This window comes from Ceratotherium simum, chromosome 6, assembly GCF_057802395.1.
Source record: "Ceratotherium simum simum isolate JZ-2026a chromosome 6, ASM5780239v1, whole genome shotgun sequence".
NCBI classification, from domain to species: Eukaryota; Metazoa; Chordata; class Mammalia; order Perissodactyla; family Rhinocerotidae; genus Ceratotherium; species Ceratotherium simum.
In genome coordinates this window covers 7462859-7479481 of record NC_141905.1, presented here as the reverse complement: position 1 = coordinate 7479481, position 16623 = coordinate 7462859, and the positions used below count along the sequence as shown (strand labels likewise).

At 55.7% G+C, this 16623-nt stretch overlaps 1 protein-coding gene across 4 annotated transcripts in view; it reads left to right on the top strand.

Annotated features, from left to right (window-relative positions):
- ARHGAP22 (Rho GTPase activating protein 22) overlaps positions 1 to 16623 on the top strand; it is a 160959-nt gene that overhangs the window by 130510 nt on the left and 13826 nt on the right. For all 4 annotated transcript variants that reach the window (XM_087431820.1, XM_087431819.1, XM_087431822.1 and 1 more), the window contains one exon: positions 15897 to 16104. In XM_087431820.1, coding sequence (XP_087287946.1) covers positions 15897 to 16104 — 208 coding nt within the window. The remainder of the gene's footprint in view (positions 1 to 15896; positions 16105 to 16623) is intronic.

Below are 16623 nucleotides of genomic sequence, written 5' to 3'. Positions count from 1 at the left end.
AGGCATCTGGGCAGAGAGCTTTGGAGGCAGAGGCAGGAGTGTCCATGTTGGAAGAACAGCAAGGAGGCCGGTGTGGCTGGAGCAGAGCAGTCTGTGAAGGTCGGAGAGGGCGAGACAGGTCAGAAAGGTGAGGGGCTGTGGAGGGATAGGGCCTAGTTGTGTTGGTGATGACTCTGGCTTTTCCGCTGAGTGAGGTGGTACTATTGGCGGGTTGAATAGAGCAGCAGAGCCTGACTCCAGTTCTAACAGGACCCCTCTGGCTGCCATGTTGAGAACAGATGAAAGAAGGCAAGACAGAAACAGAGACCAGTTAGGAGCTCAATACACAATAATGCAGGTGAGACATGAGGGTGGCTTGGCCCAGGATGGTATTGGTGATGAGAAGTAATTGAATTCTTGATCTATTTTGAAGATAGAGCCAGTAGTATTTCCCTGCTGGTGTGGAAGAAAAGTGTAATAGAATGAGAGAAGTCGAAGGTAATTCCAAGATGTTTGAGCTAAGCAACTGGAAGGATGGATTAGCCATTAACTAACATGAGAAGGACCACAAGAAGTGCAATTGCTGGGAAAGGAAGACTGAGAGTTCACTCTGGGGCTTAGTCTGAGATACCTGTTAGAGGCTCAAGTTTAGATGTCAAACAGCCAGTTAGACATTGCAGTCCAGAGATTAGGGAGAGGACTGGGTTGGAGGGAGAATTTGGGGGCCATCGACACATAGATGGGGTTGAAGCCACGAGGCTGGATGAGGCACCACAGAGCAAGTGCAGGGACAGCAGAGGACCAGGGCAGAGCCCTGAGCTGCTCCCAGGTAAGTGTCGGGGAGCAGAGGAGGAGCCAGCAGAGGGGGCTGAGAAGGAGAGCCAGTGGTGGAGGGGAGCCAGGACAAGTGGGGCCTCTGAGCCGAGTGAAGAGAGCTGCTAAAGAGGAAGGAGCAGTGATCAGCTGCACATGCGCTGCCAATGGGTCAACCAGAGGACAACGGACGCTGAGCACAGTTCACTGGTGACTGGGACAGGCTGGTTTTGGTGGAGAGCTGGGGGGAAAGCCTGATAATAGTGGACATGAGGACACATAAGAGGAGGGGAACTGGAGTGTGGGCATGGCCAACTCTTTCCAGAAGTTTGCTGTAAAGGGAAAGAGAGAAATGGGACAGTAGCTGGAGGGGGCAGTTGGGTAAAGAGAGGGTGTTGGGTTTTTTTTAAGTTGGGAGACAAAACAGCAATGCAAAAGATTGATGGTGCAGGAGAGAAAGAGAAGAATTGCTGAAGTACTAATATCTCTTGTGGATATAGATGCAAAAATTCTCAACAAAATACTGACAAATTGAATCCATCAATATATAAAAGCATTATAGCCTTGACCAAATGAGATTTATCCAAGGAATGCAAGGGTGGTTGGTTTAACATCTGAAAATCAATTAATGTAATACAACAACAAAATAGAGGACAAAAACCACATGATCATCTCGATAGACTCAGAAAAGGCATTTGATAAAATCTGCACCCTTTCATGATAAAAACACTCAACAGTCTAGGAATAGAAAGAAACTTCCTTAATCTGCTACGGGGCATCTACAAAAAACCGAGAGATGACATCACACTAATAGAGAAAAACTGGGTGCTCTTCCTCCAAGATCAGGAACAAGGCAAGGATTCTCACGTTCACCACTTCTATTCAACATTGTACTGGAGGTTCTAGCCAGAGCAATTAGACAAGAAAATGAAATAAATGCATCCAGATTGGAAAGGAAGAAAGAAGTACTAGTATCTCTATTTGCAGATGACAGGATCTCGTATATAGAATATCTTAAGAAATCCACTAGAAAACTATTAGAACTAATTCTAATAAAAAATTCAGCAAGATTGCAGGATACAAGGTCAATATACACAAACAGTTGTGTTTCTGTGCAATGAGCAAACTGAAAATGAAATTAAGCAAACTTCATTTAGCATAGCATCCAAAAGAATAAAATGCTTGGGAATGAATTTAACAAAAGAAGTACAAAACTTAATAGTCTGAAAATTGGCAAAACATTTTTGAAAGAAATTTCAAAAGACCTAAATAAATGGAAAGACATCCCATGTTCATGGACCAGAAGACTTGATACTGTGAAGAAGGCAACACTCCCCACTGGGTCTCTGGACTCCTGTGCCCTGCTCCAGGACCGCAGCCCCAGGAGGCCCCGTCGCAGCACCTCCTAGCCAGCTCTCTGTGAGCGAAAAGAGAAGGGAGTCACAGGGTACCCAGGGCTGCCCGGCATCTGGTGGGTGCTGGCATGGTTATCTGGAGAGAGGCTGCAAGCCCTTGAAGGTGGGTCTTATGTGCCCAAGGAGGTGCGTACTAGCAAAGCCAATTGCATTGAAGTGTGAGGGGAGGCAGAGTGCATGGGTTTTGCATTGGGCTGTGGTCTGGGTGTGATCTGTCTCTGCCCCTTGCTTGCTGTGTGACTCTGGGCACATTACTTACCCTCTCTGTGTCCTTGTTTGCAAAATGGGAATATGAATATCTTCTTTGCAGGATTGTTATGAGAATTAGGAAAGAAAAATGTATGCAAAGTGCTCAGCCTTCTCTCAGTACTAAATAGTCCTCATTCAGGGGCCGGCCTGGTAATGTAGCGGTTAAGTTCATGTGCTCCACTTTGGCGGCCCAGGGTTCATGGGTTCGGATCCTGGGCGCAGACCTATGCACCGCTCATCAAGTCATGCTGAGGCAGCGTCACATATAAAGTAGAGGAAGATGGGCACAGATGTTAGCCCAGGGCCAATCTTCCTTGGTAAAAAGAGGATTGGCATCGGATGTTAGCTCAGGGCTAATCTTCCTCACAAAAAAATAAAATAAAATAAAATAAATGGTCCTCATTCATTCAACAAACATTATGGAGCATCAGCCATGTGCAGGCAGGGCACGCGGCAGGGAAGAAAAGAGAACGGCCGGAGCTTCCGTCCTGCTGCCCAGGACAGACAACAGGGAAAGTACAGCACGAGGCACGGAGCAGTGGTCAGCATCACTGGAGTGGTCAGCATCACAGTGGGGCGTCCGCATCACCTGGAGGATGGCTGGTGAGAAGAGGCGGCCGGCCCCACGGCGGGCTCCCGGCTCACTCAGATGGGGCCCTGGGGTTTGATTTCTCACAAGTTCCCAGGTGCTGCTGCTGCCGCTGCTGGGCTGGACCTTCATTCTGAGAACTCCGGTGTTTCAGAAGGGCGGGGGCTGCTGTGGAAAGAAAAAAATAGAGCAGTTGTGAATACAGTGGTGAGGGCAGGCCTAGTGAGAGAGGGACGTTCGAGCAAAGTCTTGAAGAAGGGGAGAAAGTGAGCCAGGAGGAGGCCTAGGGGCCGTGCCAGACCCGGCAGAAGAGGAGAACGTCTGATGTGGTCTGCAGGCGGCACTGAGGCAGGTGGGCCGGAGGCAGTGAGGGACGGGGCCAGGTGGGAAGGAGGCTGACGGCAGAGGCCTTGAGGCCCCGTCGAGACATCGAGTTTTGCTCCTCAGTGAACAGGGAGGGGCGCTGGAGGACTTTGAGCCGAGAAAGGACGTGATCTGATATGTGCTGCCCCGAGAGGGACGGGGGAGCCGGGAGACGCATCTGCAGTAATCCAGATGAGGCACAGGGCGCTTTCACCATGGGAGGGGGTGGTGAAAGTGATCAGATTCCAACTCTGTTTTGAAAATAGGACCGATGAGGTTCTTGGACGTGGGGGTGAGAGAAAGGGAGCAGTGAAGGGGGACTCAAGCAGGTCTGGCTGGGTGGAGGAGGATGGAGTTGTCATCTACCAGGAGGGAAGACTCAGCATAGAGCGGGTTGGGAGGCTGTGGCAAGACCACAGCTCTGTCTGAACACGTTTGGGTTTGAGACGCCTCTTAGTAAACCAGCGGAGATGCTGAGTGGGCAGTTGGGTGCAGGAGTCCGGGGGGCCGGGTTAGCGCTCAGTGACTAGTAGCACGGTAACCACCCTCCTACGAACCAGCAGCACTGTCGAGCAAGCCCAGAGACTGTTTGTGCCAATCTCACAGGCAGCAGCACAGAGCCGCAGTCCTGGGGTGAGGAGCCTGACCTGGGATGGTGTCCCTGCCCAGAGTGAGCCCTCTGTGCTGGGGAGGAACATGAAGGGCCAGGCAGCAGGCCTACCGTGGTCATCAGAGCCTTGTTGCCCCAGTCCTGCTGTGTGTGGCTCTCACAGGCTTCTGAGGACTTTCCTCTGACCCCCCAGAGCCAACTCCCCTGCCCTCAGGTTCCTCTGAAATCATGGGGGGAAGATAGGAGAGGGCACAGATGCAGCTCCCAGAGGCCACAGGGCAGGACATTGACATGGAGAAAATCCCAGCCTCAGGACAGCTTGGAGGACCACAGAGCAACCTTGTTAGCCCAGCTGGCAGCAGTCATTATTTGTTGGAGTGACATCTCCCAATGGAAGCCCTCAAGGCACAATCAGGATCAGAATGAAAGGTCACTGGCCCCAGCCAAGGCTGCCAGTGGTGGAGCCCCAGATCCTAGTGGACCACTTCTTCCCAGCGCTGCTTGCTCCATATCCCAGCTCTTCTGGGAGATTCAAGAAAAGAGACTTATTTCCAGTTCCCCTGAAAGTCGACCTGCCTGGCCAGCAGGCCTAGGCTTTTCCCCGTGGCCCTTCCAAAAGAGGAGAGAAGGGACTGGTGCTGACCGGGGCTGGGCTTTGGCCACTAAGCCAGCAGAAGAGGCGCTTGAGCCTGATTCTGGTGCCCTTGGCCCATTTGCGTGGGCCCTGAGGGGCCACATGCAGGTGGAGGAGGAGATGCCCCCACAGGCCTGGGACCTTGTCTGGGCCCCAGGCTCACAGAGGGCAGATCTGGCCTCTTTGGGACATAGGGGTTGGTTCATAGCACCCCTGGGCCTCCTTCCCCTGTGGCCCTCAAGGCTTCTCCCTGGAGGGCCCCAGGAGCCTGGAGCTTGGATCTCCAGGGTGAGGGAAATAGCCCCCAGCCACAGACCCACTGAGGAGGGCCTGGGGCTGTTTACCCCAGGAGAACAGAAGCGAGGAGCAGCTGCCTTATCTTGGAGAGCCCGGCAAGCCAGCGAGGGTGGCTTACAGGGGCTGCTCGCCGCTGCTTCCTGCAAAACTCAGGCCACTACTGACTGTTCAGCTGCCTCTTACGCCCATCGCTGGGTCCTTCAGCCCTTCCCTCCCGGCAGCTGTGGTGAGAAGTGCGCCACAGTGTGGCCGGCCTGGCTTCAGTCTTTGCTAAGCGGAGCTCAGATCACAGGACCGGAAGAGCTAGTCCTGGTCACTGCTCAGATGCGGCCAGTGGAGGGTGTGTGCCAGCAACACTGTGCGATGCCCCGTGACCCCAGCCACAAGGGGAGAGTTGGGCAGAGGTAGCCACTCGCCAGGACAGCTAACATCTACTCGGCGTGTCCCCATGCTGGGCTCTGTGTGCCGACTGACCCTCACAATATGAGATCAGTCCCGCCACAGCCCCTTTCAGGTGAGGAGACTGGGCAGCAGGAGGCTCAGGTGATCTGTCCAGGTCACAGAGAAGTACGCAGGAAGCCAGCACTCTCCCCCAGGTCCGCCGGAGCTCAGAGCTCCAGTGCTGGCTGCCGGAGGCCTCCGGGGGTCCTACAGTCAGGCTATCTGGCTCTCTGCTTCTTCCAGGCCGCCTTGGTCCTCCACATCAGTCTGAGGGCAGAGGGAGGGATCCCATGCTTGCCGTGTGGTACTCTTGCCAGGGGTTTGTTGTATCAAAATTATATTGTAGAGGGGGACAGAGAGGCCCAGAGAGGTTCAGCAACTTGTCTAACAGCACACAGCAGGGCTGGAAGCAGAGGCAGCCTGCCTCCATGGTGAACCCATCTGAGGATGCTGTTGCCAGGCAAGCATCAGAGCATCAGAGCCTCTGGATCTGAGTTATCTTAATGGGGTTGAGGAGAGGTAAGACTGGGGACAGAGGCAGTCCCTGAGGTCCTGGACCCAGCTGCAGCCCAGGGCCTGTCCAGCCCAGGACACACAGCTCAGAGACAAGGGCTGTGCCAGCTGAAGAGCTCACTTGTCACCAGGTGCTCATGTGAGAGGGCGGACCCTCAGCCTCTCAGCTCCCTGGCCCTGCCCCAAGAGGGCAGTTTCATGGCTGCCTCTGCACACCCACCCTCAACAGGCCCCACAAAAACAACCCCCAAGGTGGGCTGGGTGTCAGTCTGCCCAGGGCTTAACCTAGAGCTCATTATGGCAGTGCCACCAGAGCCCAGAGCCTGCGGAATCGGGCAGCTGCAGACTTCTGTCTGTCCGGGGAATCTGGGTGGGGTGGAAGGATTCCCTAGAGACAAGCAGGTCTAACTTGGTGACCACACAGGTGGGGAAACTGAGGCTCGGAGAGGAGAAAGCAAGTCAGCAGCAGAGCTCACCTGCCCGCCTGGGAGGGTCCCACCTGCCCCCAGAGTAGGTGGCTCGACTGAGCCCTCGACCCTTCTCTTGAACTTGGACCAAGTTGCTCAGACCCTGGGGGCTCCAGGCTTTTCTGGCAGGTTTAGGGCAGGGCATTTCTTGCCTGTGGCGCCCCCAGCACCATGAACTGCCCTTCCCACCTTCATGTTGACCTGAACTCTGAGAAGGGGGAACACTGAGCCCCCCTACCCCACACACACACCCCGGGGCTGGGACTAAGGGAGCCTCGCTGGCTCACTCACTCATTTAAGGGGGCACCCAAAAACTCAGGAATCAAGGTGCATATTTTATTGTAATTTTTTTTAATGAAAAAATTTCCACTGCTGCTCTAACAAGCTGCCACAAACTTAGTGGCTTAAAACAACACAGATTTATTCACTCACAGTTCTGGAGGGTGGGTGTCAGGACTGAGCCTTACGAGGCTGAGGTCGAGGTGTCGGCAGGCTGATTCCTGCTGCGGCCTCCAGGGGAGGACGTGTTCTTCCCTCTCCCAGCTTCTAGAGGCTGCCCACGTCCTTGGGTGTGGCCTCATCACACCTGACCCTGCTTCCCTTCTTACACAGTAGCCTCTTCTGTAGTCAGACTTCCCTCTGCCCCCCTCTTATAAAGCCCGCTAGGATAATCCCATATATAATCTCTCCACCCTTCATCTCACCACATCTGCAGAGGCCCTTTTACTCAGTAAGGGAACATAGTCACAGTTCCCAGGGATTGGGACCGGGACATCTTCAGGAGCCATTATTCAGTGTCCCACATCCGTGATCAACGAAATAGCAAACTTGTAAATAAAGACAGGATCCCCCGGTGGCAGGAGGGTAAGGCGGTGAGGCAGTCACTCTCAGGGGCTGTGCAAGTGCAGGGTTGGACCCTGTCTTTAAAATTGATAGTTTGTTCATCATGGTGTTTTTGCATTAATTCGTATTTTTTTTAATATTGCAATAAAATATTTATCTTGATTACTGAAGTTTGGGGCACCCCCTTAAATTTTGCACCTGTGGTGAGTGATTTCCTTGCCTTGCTTAGGAAGACCTGCCCTGCACACTCCGCTCTCAGATGAGCCCCCCACCAGCCCCAGGGCTCCCCTCAGCCCCTCCCTTACGGAATTCTGCCCAAAGACTCCTGGGGACCTCCATCCCCCTCCAGCTGTGCTTCTCTGTCTGCCTGCCCTCCTGGTGTATGCCTAAGGCTGTGTACCATCCCCGTCCCCCGCCCCACTAAGGTCTTCATGCTTTGGAACCATAGGATTGTGAGTTCTTTGCACTGGGACAGAATCCTACCCTGGGAAGAACAGAGACTTTGCAGAAATATCATTTAGGTTTGATTTGAAGACCTGTCACTTACCAGTTGTGTGATCTTAGGCAAGTTACATAACCTCTCTGAGCCTCAGCTGCTTTGCCTGTAAAATGGGGACATTAATACTCACTTCTGGGCCAGCCCTGTGGCTTAGCGATTAAGTGTGCACGCTCCGCTGCCAGCAGCCCGGGTTCTGATCCCGGGCGCGCACCGACGCACCGCTTCTCCGGCCATGCTGAGGCCGCGTCCCACATACAGCAACTAGAAGGATGTGCAGCTATGACATACAATTATCTACTGGGGCTTTGGGGGGAAAAATAAATAAATAAATAAAATTATAAAAAAAAAATACTCACTTCTCAGGGCTGCACAAGACACCCTGTGAGTCCTAACCACATTCTGGCACCAGGGCGCTGGCCCCCCGCAGGGCAGAGGCCTGGAGCCCTGAGCAACGGCTCTGAAGCTGGCAGCCCAGCTTTAGATCCGGGCTTGGCACTCTCTTGGCTGGGTGACCCAGACGGAGAATCCTGACCTTCCTGAGCCTCCATCGCCCCACCTGGAACACCTGCCTCCCGGTCTGCGGGCCGAAAGGGAGCTCCTAAAGCGAGTCTCTGGCAAAGCGGAAGGGACCCTGCTTTGGGAGTAGGTGGTATTCCTGCGGTGCTTAATAACGTCGAGCATCAGGGAAAAGGGGGTCAGTTGCTGGAAACGGGAGGGCTTCCGCGGGGCCCACACCAGGCGTGGCGTTTCAGGAACTCGCGAGGCCCGGGCCCCCCTCCCTCCCTCCGGGGTCCGGGCCCGGGGCGGGCGCGCGGGCGGCGGGCAAGACGCTACCTGCGCGCGTGCCGGGCATTCCTGGCGCCGCCGCCCGCCCGCCCGGGCGCGCCATGGGCCTGATGCCGGCCGCGCGGGCCTCCTCCGGCTGCCGCGCCTGCCCGCGGCCCTGCCGCCTGCCCGCCTGCTGCGCGCCCGCAGCCCCAGGTAGGGCGGGCTGGGGGCTCCGGGGAACGGCCTCTCCGGCCGAGAGCGCGCTCGAACCCGGGCCCAGGCGGAGGGCAGGGGGAGCCGGGGGAGTGTCGGAGTGCCAGCCAGACCGTTCGCCGGGCTGGGGGAGCGGGGCGCGCGCGTGTGCGGGGAGAGCCAGACGCCGGGTCGCCTCCTGCAATCTCCTGCCCCCGCGGTGGGCGGCCCGCGTGCAGAGATGAGGAAACAGTCTGGCAGGGACGCGGGGCCTTGCAAAGGATCACCCCACCACCGCCGCTGCTGAGGGGACCAAGCGGGATGCGAGCCCCGGGCTGTCGACCCCAACCCCAGTGCTTGCCCCACGCTTGCCTCCCCGGGCCTCAGGAAGGCCGCCGTGCACGGGCTTGGGGCTGGCCACCACCGGGAGAGCAGGGATCCTCTCTGCCCTGGGGCCCAGCTCGCCCTGGGCACGACCCCCCACCCCTGCCGCCCACGACGGTGGTTTTCTCTCTCTGTGTTTCTCTCTCCTGTGCCGACTTCAGCCTGTTGGTTGAGGGCGGCTCAGGCTGTCCAGTACCTAAAGCAGGACCCAGCACACGGAGTGCTGGAAGGGTGGGTTTACAACCGTGGGGTGGATGCATGGAGGATGGCGGGTGCCCCAGGGAGGGGAGCTGGAGCAGGAAGGGATTACCCAAAGTCTGTGAATCCCTGGAGTGAATTTAATTATTATTTTCCTCACTGGGTTTCTCCCGATTGTGGTCCCTCTCTCCCACAACTGGACCGAGTCCTTGTGTGGCCAGAGCAGGCCGGAAGTCGCCACTCAGGGAGCAGCCCCAGAGGGAGTCCCAGCTGCCTCCCTTTCCTGCTGGGGCCCTGGGGGCTGCAGAGCCCACCCCCCTGGCTGGCCCCCTGGGTCAGGAGGAGGCCACATCTATTAAGCACCTGTGTCCGTGTGCCTGGTGTGCTGGGTTCGCCCAGGGCTGCTCATAGCCCGTGAAGTGGCAGGGACCCAGGCTCAGAGAGGTTGAGGACTGTGCCCAAGGTCACCCAGGGCAGGGATCTGAGCCAGCTGACCACTTGGCATGACTTCCTGCTCCTGCAGGGGATTCTGGGGAGAGGGGAGTGAGGGCCGGGCTTTGCCAGGGAGCAGCTGGCAGGGGAGCAGGCGGGCCCAGCTCTGAGCCCGTCAGCAGGTTCATCCAGAGGAAAGCAGCCTCTGCCAGTTTCCTCTCTGGTGGCAGAGCCGGTACTTTGTGAAGAGCGTGGGCTGGGACCTCGAGGAACCACACACTGGCTGGGTTTCCAGGCATCTGACAAACCTACTGGAACTGGTTCTTGGCAAGGCTCCCCCTCTGAGTCGTGCCAGGAGGGCTGAGGGAGTTCAGCGTGGATGTTCCAGGCCCTGCCAGGCTCTGCAGAAGAGACTGGAGCAAGAGGAGTGATGGGCAAGGGCCCCTGGGGAGGGAGGCCTGGCCCTGTAGCCTGAGTGTGGGGGGATCCAGCAGGAGGACCACTGGGGAGGAGGAAGCTCTGCGAGGCTGAGCTGGAAAGAGGGGCTCTTCGCCGCGTCTCCCCTCAGGAGGTGGTGAGGGCAGCCTGCACCTGCAGCCTGCACAAGATCTCATGCAAGGCTCCACACAGCCGTGCTGGGCATGTGGGCTCAGTCCTGGGGCCTGGTGTACCTGGGGGCAGGGCCTCGGGGCAGCCTCTCGAGATAAGTGTGATCATCCCCATTTTGTAGGTGGAGAAACTGAGGCCCAGGAAAGGGAGCCACTCCTCCCCTCAAGGGCTTAGCCAGGATGTACACCAGACCAGTGCACGTGCAGGCTCAGAACCTTTGTCTTGATGGCTTTCGGCCTTGACCGTCATCTGTGGCCTGTGTCCTGACCCCCACCCCCGGCCCAGCCCTCTCACCCGGCTCAGCACTTGGAGGGCCTCTGGGGGAGTCTGGTCATTTCCCAAAGCCCCTGAGCGACACCTAGGGTCAGTGCTCGCCATGGCCCAGGGCAGGGTGGTGCTGTGCTCCGCCTCTTCAGCCATGCTCTCTCATGCCCACCCTCCAACCCCCGGGGTCCTCTCAGACCCCCACCCAAGGCTGCTGTGGGGCATCTGCTCACACACCCCTCCCCTGCCCGCCTGCACCTCCTGCTGACTTTTAGCCTCCAGTTCCGATGCCACCTCCTCCAGAAGTCACCTCTGTCTAGAAGCGCCCATGGCCCTGCGGACTTCCCTTTCCTGATTCTCACAGCCCTGTTTAGGGGGCGCCGTGAGGAAGGCTTCCTGGAGGAGGCAGAGGTTCTGCTGAGGTTGGGAGGGGACCGTCAGAGATGTGGGTGCTGTGGTGACAGTGGGGCTGGCCCTAAAGCAGCTGCCCTCTGCCTGGCCCCAGTGCTACACTCGAGATGCCAGGGGAGGGAGGTGGGCAGGGCCTTGGCTGGCTGCCAGCTTTGGATTTTAACCCCGGCAGGGAGGGGGCAGTGGGGGTTTTCAGCTGAGTGGGCCGGGGCAGGATTTACACATTCATAGCCCTCGGGGCAGCCCTGAAGCTGGCTAACACCTGGAACAGGGTGAGGCACAAATGCCAGAGTGATAGAAGAGGGGATGGACACAGGGATGGATAGATGGACAACAAATATCCTAGGGACAAGAGATGGGAGAGCAGGAAGGGCTGGACCAAGAGGAGCCTGGGTGGAACTACCCAAGCTTTGTGGCTCTCTAGAGAGAAGTTGAGAATTCTTTTCCTGTCCCTTCCCTGACTGTGGCCTTCAGTCACCCGTGCGCCGAGGGTGCATTAACTCCGATAGGAGACTGTCCTGGACTGAGTGTTCGCCCTCCTTCTCTCAGTGCTTCTCGACCTCTGCTGAGTCCAGCATTGGCTTGGGACTGGGGAGGGAGGTGGCTCCCCGTGAGAAACCAGGCAGGGTCAAGTGTCTTCACACCATCAGCAATAGAGGGCCAGGAGAGAGAGAGCGTGCCTCTGGTCATGCTAAAGGGAAGATCTGGGGCAGCTCGTGGAGGAGGGGACATCTCAGCTGTTCCCAGAGCTAATAAGAAATTTGCACAGACCGATGAGGAAAGAGTCCTCCAGGTGGAGGACTGCCCGTGCACAGGCCTGGTGGCATAAAAGCAGATGTATTCAGGATGCTCAGGTGGTGGGTAAAGCCAAAGGGAAAGGGCCATTTGTGTGATGGGGGGGGGGGAGGCAGGCCCTGAGGGCACAAAGCTCCTCAAGCCCCTCCCCTCTTGGGCACTTCCCCCTCTGTGGCCTCTGCCTGCTTATTTGAGGTCCTAGCCGATGCCTCTGCTCGTGACAGACATGGTTTTTCATTTCTACCCTCTGTTGGCCAAGACACCTTCCCTGCTTCATCCTGACCCCAGTGCCCTTGGGGGAAGTCTGTGCCATGGTGCTTGAAGCAAAAGAGGTAAGTACCTGGCAAGGCCGCATGAGTGAAGTGGGCTGGGTGTGAGGCAACAGGGAGTGGTGGGGACTGTGGAGAATTAGCAGGTGCGTGGGCAAAAGGGCACAGATGCCACTGAACTCCGCCAACATTGCCTTTTGGGAATTTGGGCCTGGTGCTCCCAGATCTGTGGATTTTCAAGAGAAGCTGGGAATCCAGATTTTATATAAAATCTCTTGATTTTATTTTATTTTATTTATTTATTTATTGTGAGGAAGATCAGCCCTAAGCTAACATCCATTGCCAATCCTCCTCTTTTTGCTGAGGAAGATTGGCCCTGGGCTAACATCTGTGTCCATCTTCCTCTACTTTATATGGGATGCCACCACAGCATGGCATGATGAGTGGTGCGTCGGTACGCGCCCGGGATCTGAACCTGCGACCCCAGGCTGCCGAAGCAGAGCACATGCACTTAACCGCTATGCCACCAGGCTGGCCCCCAAATCTCTTGATTTTAAATAACTAATTTAAAAGTGTTTCCAACATCATACTAGCTAAACAAGAGCATCCTGGACCCATGTGGCCCAGAGCTGAGCATAAGTGATTGAGTGCTGGGTGAGGTTGGAGGGAACAGTGGCTCCCGGGACCAGCACAGGCCACTCTCAGGCTAGGCAGAGAGGCCAGGACACTGATAGTGGTGGGCCCTGGGGACCCCTTGGACAGGCTTCTTCTCAGAGCTGCCTCAGGCAGCCACCGTGCTGATCTTGGAGCAGCGTCACCCCTATGCTCAAGGCTGTCGACTGGCCTGTCAGCCCTACCCCTGTGGGCGGGGACCACTGGGCTCCCCCACCAAGTCCCGGAAGGTGCGCAGTTTTTCCCTTGTCAGTACCGCAGCCTCTGCTCTCCTCTGCCTGATGCCCCAATGCCCACATCTTCCGGAACTGCTGGTGACGGGAGACAGGAGGAAACAGGAAGCAAGGCTGGTGGGGGGAGAGCATTACACAGGAGCAGAGTGTGGCCTAGAACATTCTCTGGACCTGGAGCCAGACAGCCTGGGTTTGAACCTTGACCCTGCCACATGCTGGTGAACTTGGGCATGCTCATAAACCCCTCTGCCTCTCATTTGTTCATCCTAAAAGTGGGGATGAGGATGGCGATGATGACAATAATAATAATGTCCCTAACTTATCAAGCTGCATGAGGATTAAATGTGTTAATGTACATAAGGCGCTTAGAACAGCACCTGGCAACACAGGTGCCATGTGGGAGCTATTTCAGCACACTTTCCATGTATACACACATGCACACACGTGTGCACCCACATATGCATACACAAGTACACATGTACGTGCATGCGTGCACACACATAAGCCCACACGCAAGTGCACACACACGAGTCCACACGCATCCGTATGCACAGACACCCCTAAAGCGTTGGTGGCCTCATTGGGTGCACCCCCTGTGGGCGTGTTCTCTAGAAGGGAGAAGTCCTCATCCCCCAGGTTCTGTGTCCTTTGTCTTCGGGTCGAGCAGGGTGAGAGGGAACCCTCACTGAGTCCTGCTCTGTGCCAGCCTCTGTATTAGGGCCTGAGGTAGCTTATTTCAAAAGAGCTGTTGTGCCTGGGGAGCTAAGGGACTCCCGGAGTCCCGCCACCGCTGAGTGGCAGGGGAGGGGTTGGCCCTCCACCTGGCTGAGTCACCGTCCGGTTCTCGGGAAGCCACGTGGCCGGGCTGCGTCCGCGGGGACCGCAAACTGACTGGACAGATTGGAGCTCTGACGTCGTGCCCCTGGTGCGCCAGGAGCCACAGCCCCGTTGTCCACATCGTGCTCCCAGGGTTCTCAGTCAGCCACTCCTCTGCCTCCTTCCTCTCTCCCTCTTCCTCGTCCCTCATTTGCTTTCTTGTCCTTTGTTAAATGTTTTGGATCTTTTGCTTCCTGATTTTTTTTGCAAATGGTATTGACATGTAGCATACAAAAAAGTGTACAAATCACAAGTGTACAGTTCAGTGAATTTTCTCAAAGTGAACACAGCTGGGGAAGCAATCCCAGCACCCCAGAGGCCTGCAGGCCCTTCCGGTCACTGGTCCGCCAACGCAACGTGCCCTGACCTGGTTTTGCACTTCACGTAAATGGAGTCACGCAGTGTGTTCTCTGGGTCTGGCTTCTGCTCACGATTATGGGGTTTTTTATGTTTTTTTTTTTTTGAATTTTTAAAAATTACAATAGACCTAACATAAAATTTAACATCTTAACTATTTTTAAGCGTACAGTTCAGTGGCATTAAGTACATTCATAATGCGCAGCCTTCCAACCATCCACTTCCAGAACTCTGTCCGTCTTGTGAAACTGAAACTCTGTGCCCACTGACACTAACTCTCCATTCCCCCGTCCTCTGGCCCCTGGCAACCACCACTCTGCTTCCTACCTCTATGATTTTGACCAGGAGTAGTCGAAACTTAAGTACCTCATGTAAGTGGAATCATTCGGTATTTGTCTTTTTGCGACTGGCTTATTTCACTGGGCATAGTGTCCTCAAGGTTCATCCATACTGTAGCATGTCTCAGAATTTCCTTCCTTTTTAAGACTGGATAATATTCCATTGTATGGATATGCCACATTTTGTGTATCCAATCATCCATCGATGGTGGGTAGCTTCCGCATTTTGACTATAGTGGATAGTGCTGCTATGAACACGAGGGTACTGATGCCTCTCCGACACCCTGCTTTCAGTTCCTTTGGCTGTATACACAGAAGTGGAATTGCTGGGTCATATGGTAATTCTGTTTTATTTTATTTATTTATTTATTTTTTTGAGGAAGATTGGCCCTGCACTAACAACTGTTGCCAATCTTCCTCTTTTTCTTTTTTCTCCCCAAAGCCCCAGTACATAGTTGTGTATCATAGTTGTAGAGTTGTAGCTTTTCTATGTGGAACGCCACCTCAGGATGGCTTGATGAGCGGTGAGTAGGTCCGTGCCCAGGATCCAAACCTGCGAACCCTGCGCCGCCAAAGTGGAGCGCACGAACTTGACCACTACACCACTGGGCCAGCCCCTGTTTTAAACTTTTTGGGAGGTCTCCGTACTGTTTTCCACAGTGGCCGCACCATTTTACATTCTGACCAACAGCGCACAAGGGTTCCAATCTCTCCGCATCCTCGCCAACGCTTGTTTATTGTTTTTTGGTAGTAGCCATCCTGATGGGTGTGAGGTGGGACCTCGTTGTGCTTTCGGCTTGCATTTCCCTGATGACTAGTGATGTTGTCGTGATTACGTTTTCACATCAGTATGTCGTCTGTCTTGTTGTGTGAGCTGTGCCTCCGCAGTTCTGCTGTCTGGTGCTCCACGGTGTGAGGAGACTTCACAGTATCCACTGTTTTACTGTCGATGGGCTTTGGGTGGTTTCCCATTAGGAGGAAGTGCAAGGAGTGCTGTTAAGAACCTTCTAGGGCACGTCTTTTGGTGGACATAGTCCTGGGTTTTTAAATGTAAGCCCCTCCAGTTTGGAGGTTAGTGTTGTGTAAATACACTGATCAATATAATGCATCGTGCATGCTCCCTGAGGGCCCTGTAAAGGCTCCTCAGGCTGCGACAAGCTCCATCGGACACGGCAGGCTGCCTGCCCATTGCGCCCTCCTGCCCCCTGTCCCAGGAGCCCGGTGTCCAGCCATCTGCTCTGTGCCCCCCAGTTTCTCATTTGCTCCTTCGGGAGGAGCCACCTTTGGCCCTGACCACGCCCCCTGCCCTTCGTTGTCCCAGTGCCCACCTGCCCCCACCACTGAGCTGGGTGACTGAGGGAGTGACTGGCTCCTCTCTGTGCCCAGGGATCTTCGGGCAGCGCCTGGAGGACACAGTCCACCACGAGCGGAAGTATGGCCCCCGCCTGGCGCCCCTGCTGGTGGAGCAGTGTGTGGACTTCATCCGGGAGCGCGGGCTCACCGAGGAGGGGCTCTTCCGCATGCCAGGCCAGGCCAACCTGGTGAGGGACCTGCAGGATTCCTTCGACTGTGGGGAGAAGCCTCTGTTTGACAGGTGAGCTCCTGGGGGTGCAGATGGGGCCTCCTGCCCCTTCTTCCTGCAGGGGCTCCTGTCAGGAGTCAGCTCCAGTGGGCAGGGCGGGGCCATGCCTGGGAAGCCTGGTGGCAGGACGGTGGGCTTCTGCCCAGACCCATCACCGCAACGAGGAGAGTCTGTCAGTTGCTTTCGTTAGATGTGGAGCCTGGGAGTGACCGCCATTCCCCAGAAGAGGTCTACCCAGGAGGGCACAGGAGTCCCTCATCTGGAGCCTTCATGAAGCTCCACTCCAATGCTCTGAGCTTGTGGTCCAGTATTTACAGTCCCAGTGAGCTTGTGGTCCATTCTGAACCTCTTTCAGCCAGGCCTCTTCCATCCTGTGTTTATGTGGCCCAGGGTTGGAGATTGCTTGAAATAATGCCCCTTCTCTGGTTTCTGGAAACTCATCTTTGACATTGGGGCTTTTCAGAGAAGGGACCAGGGCCCTGGTTGCCACTGACCCCCCTCCCTGAGTGTTCCCCTGCCTGTGGGTGACCA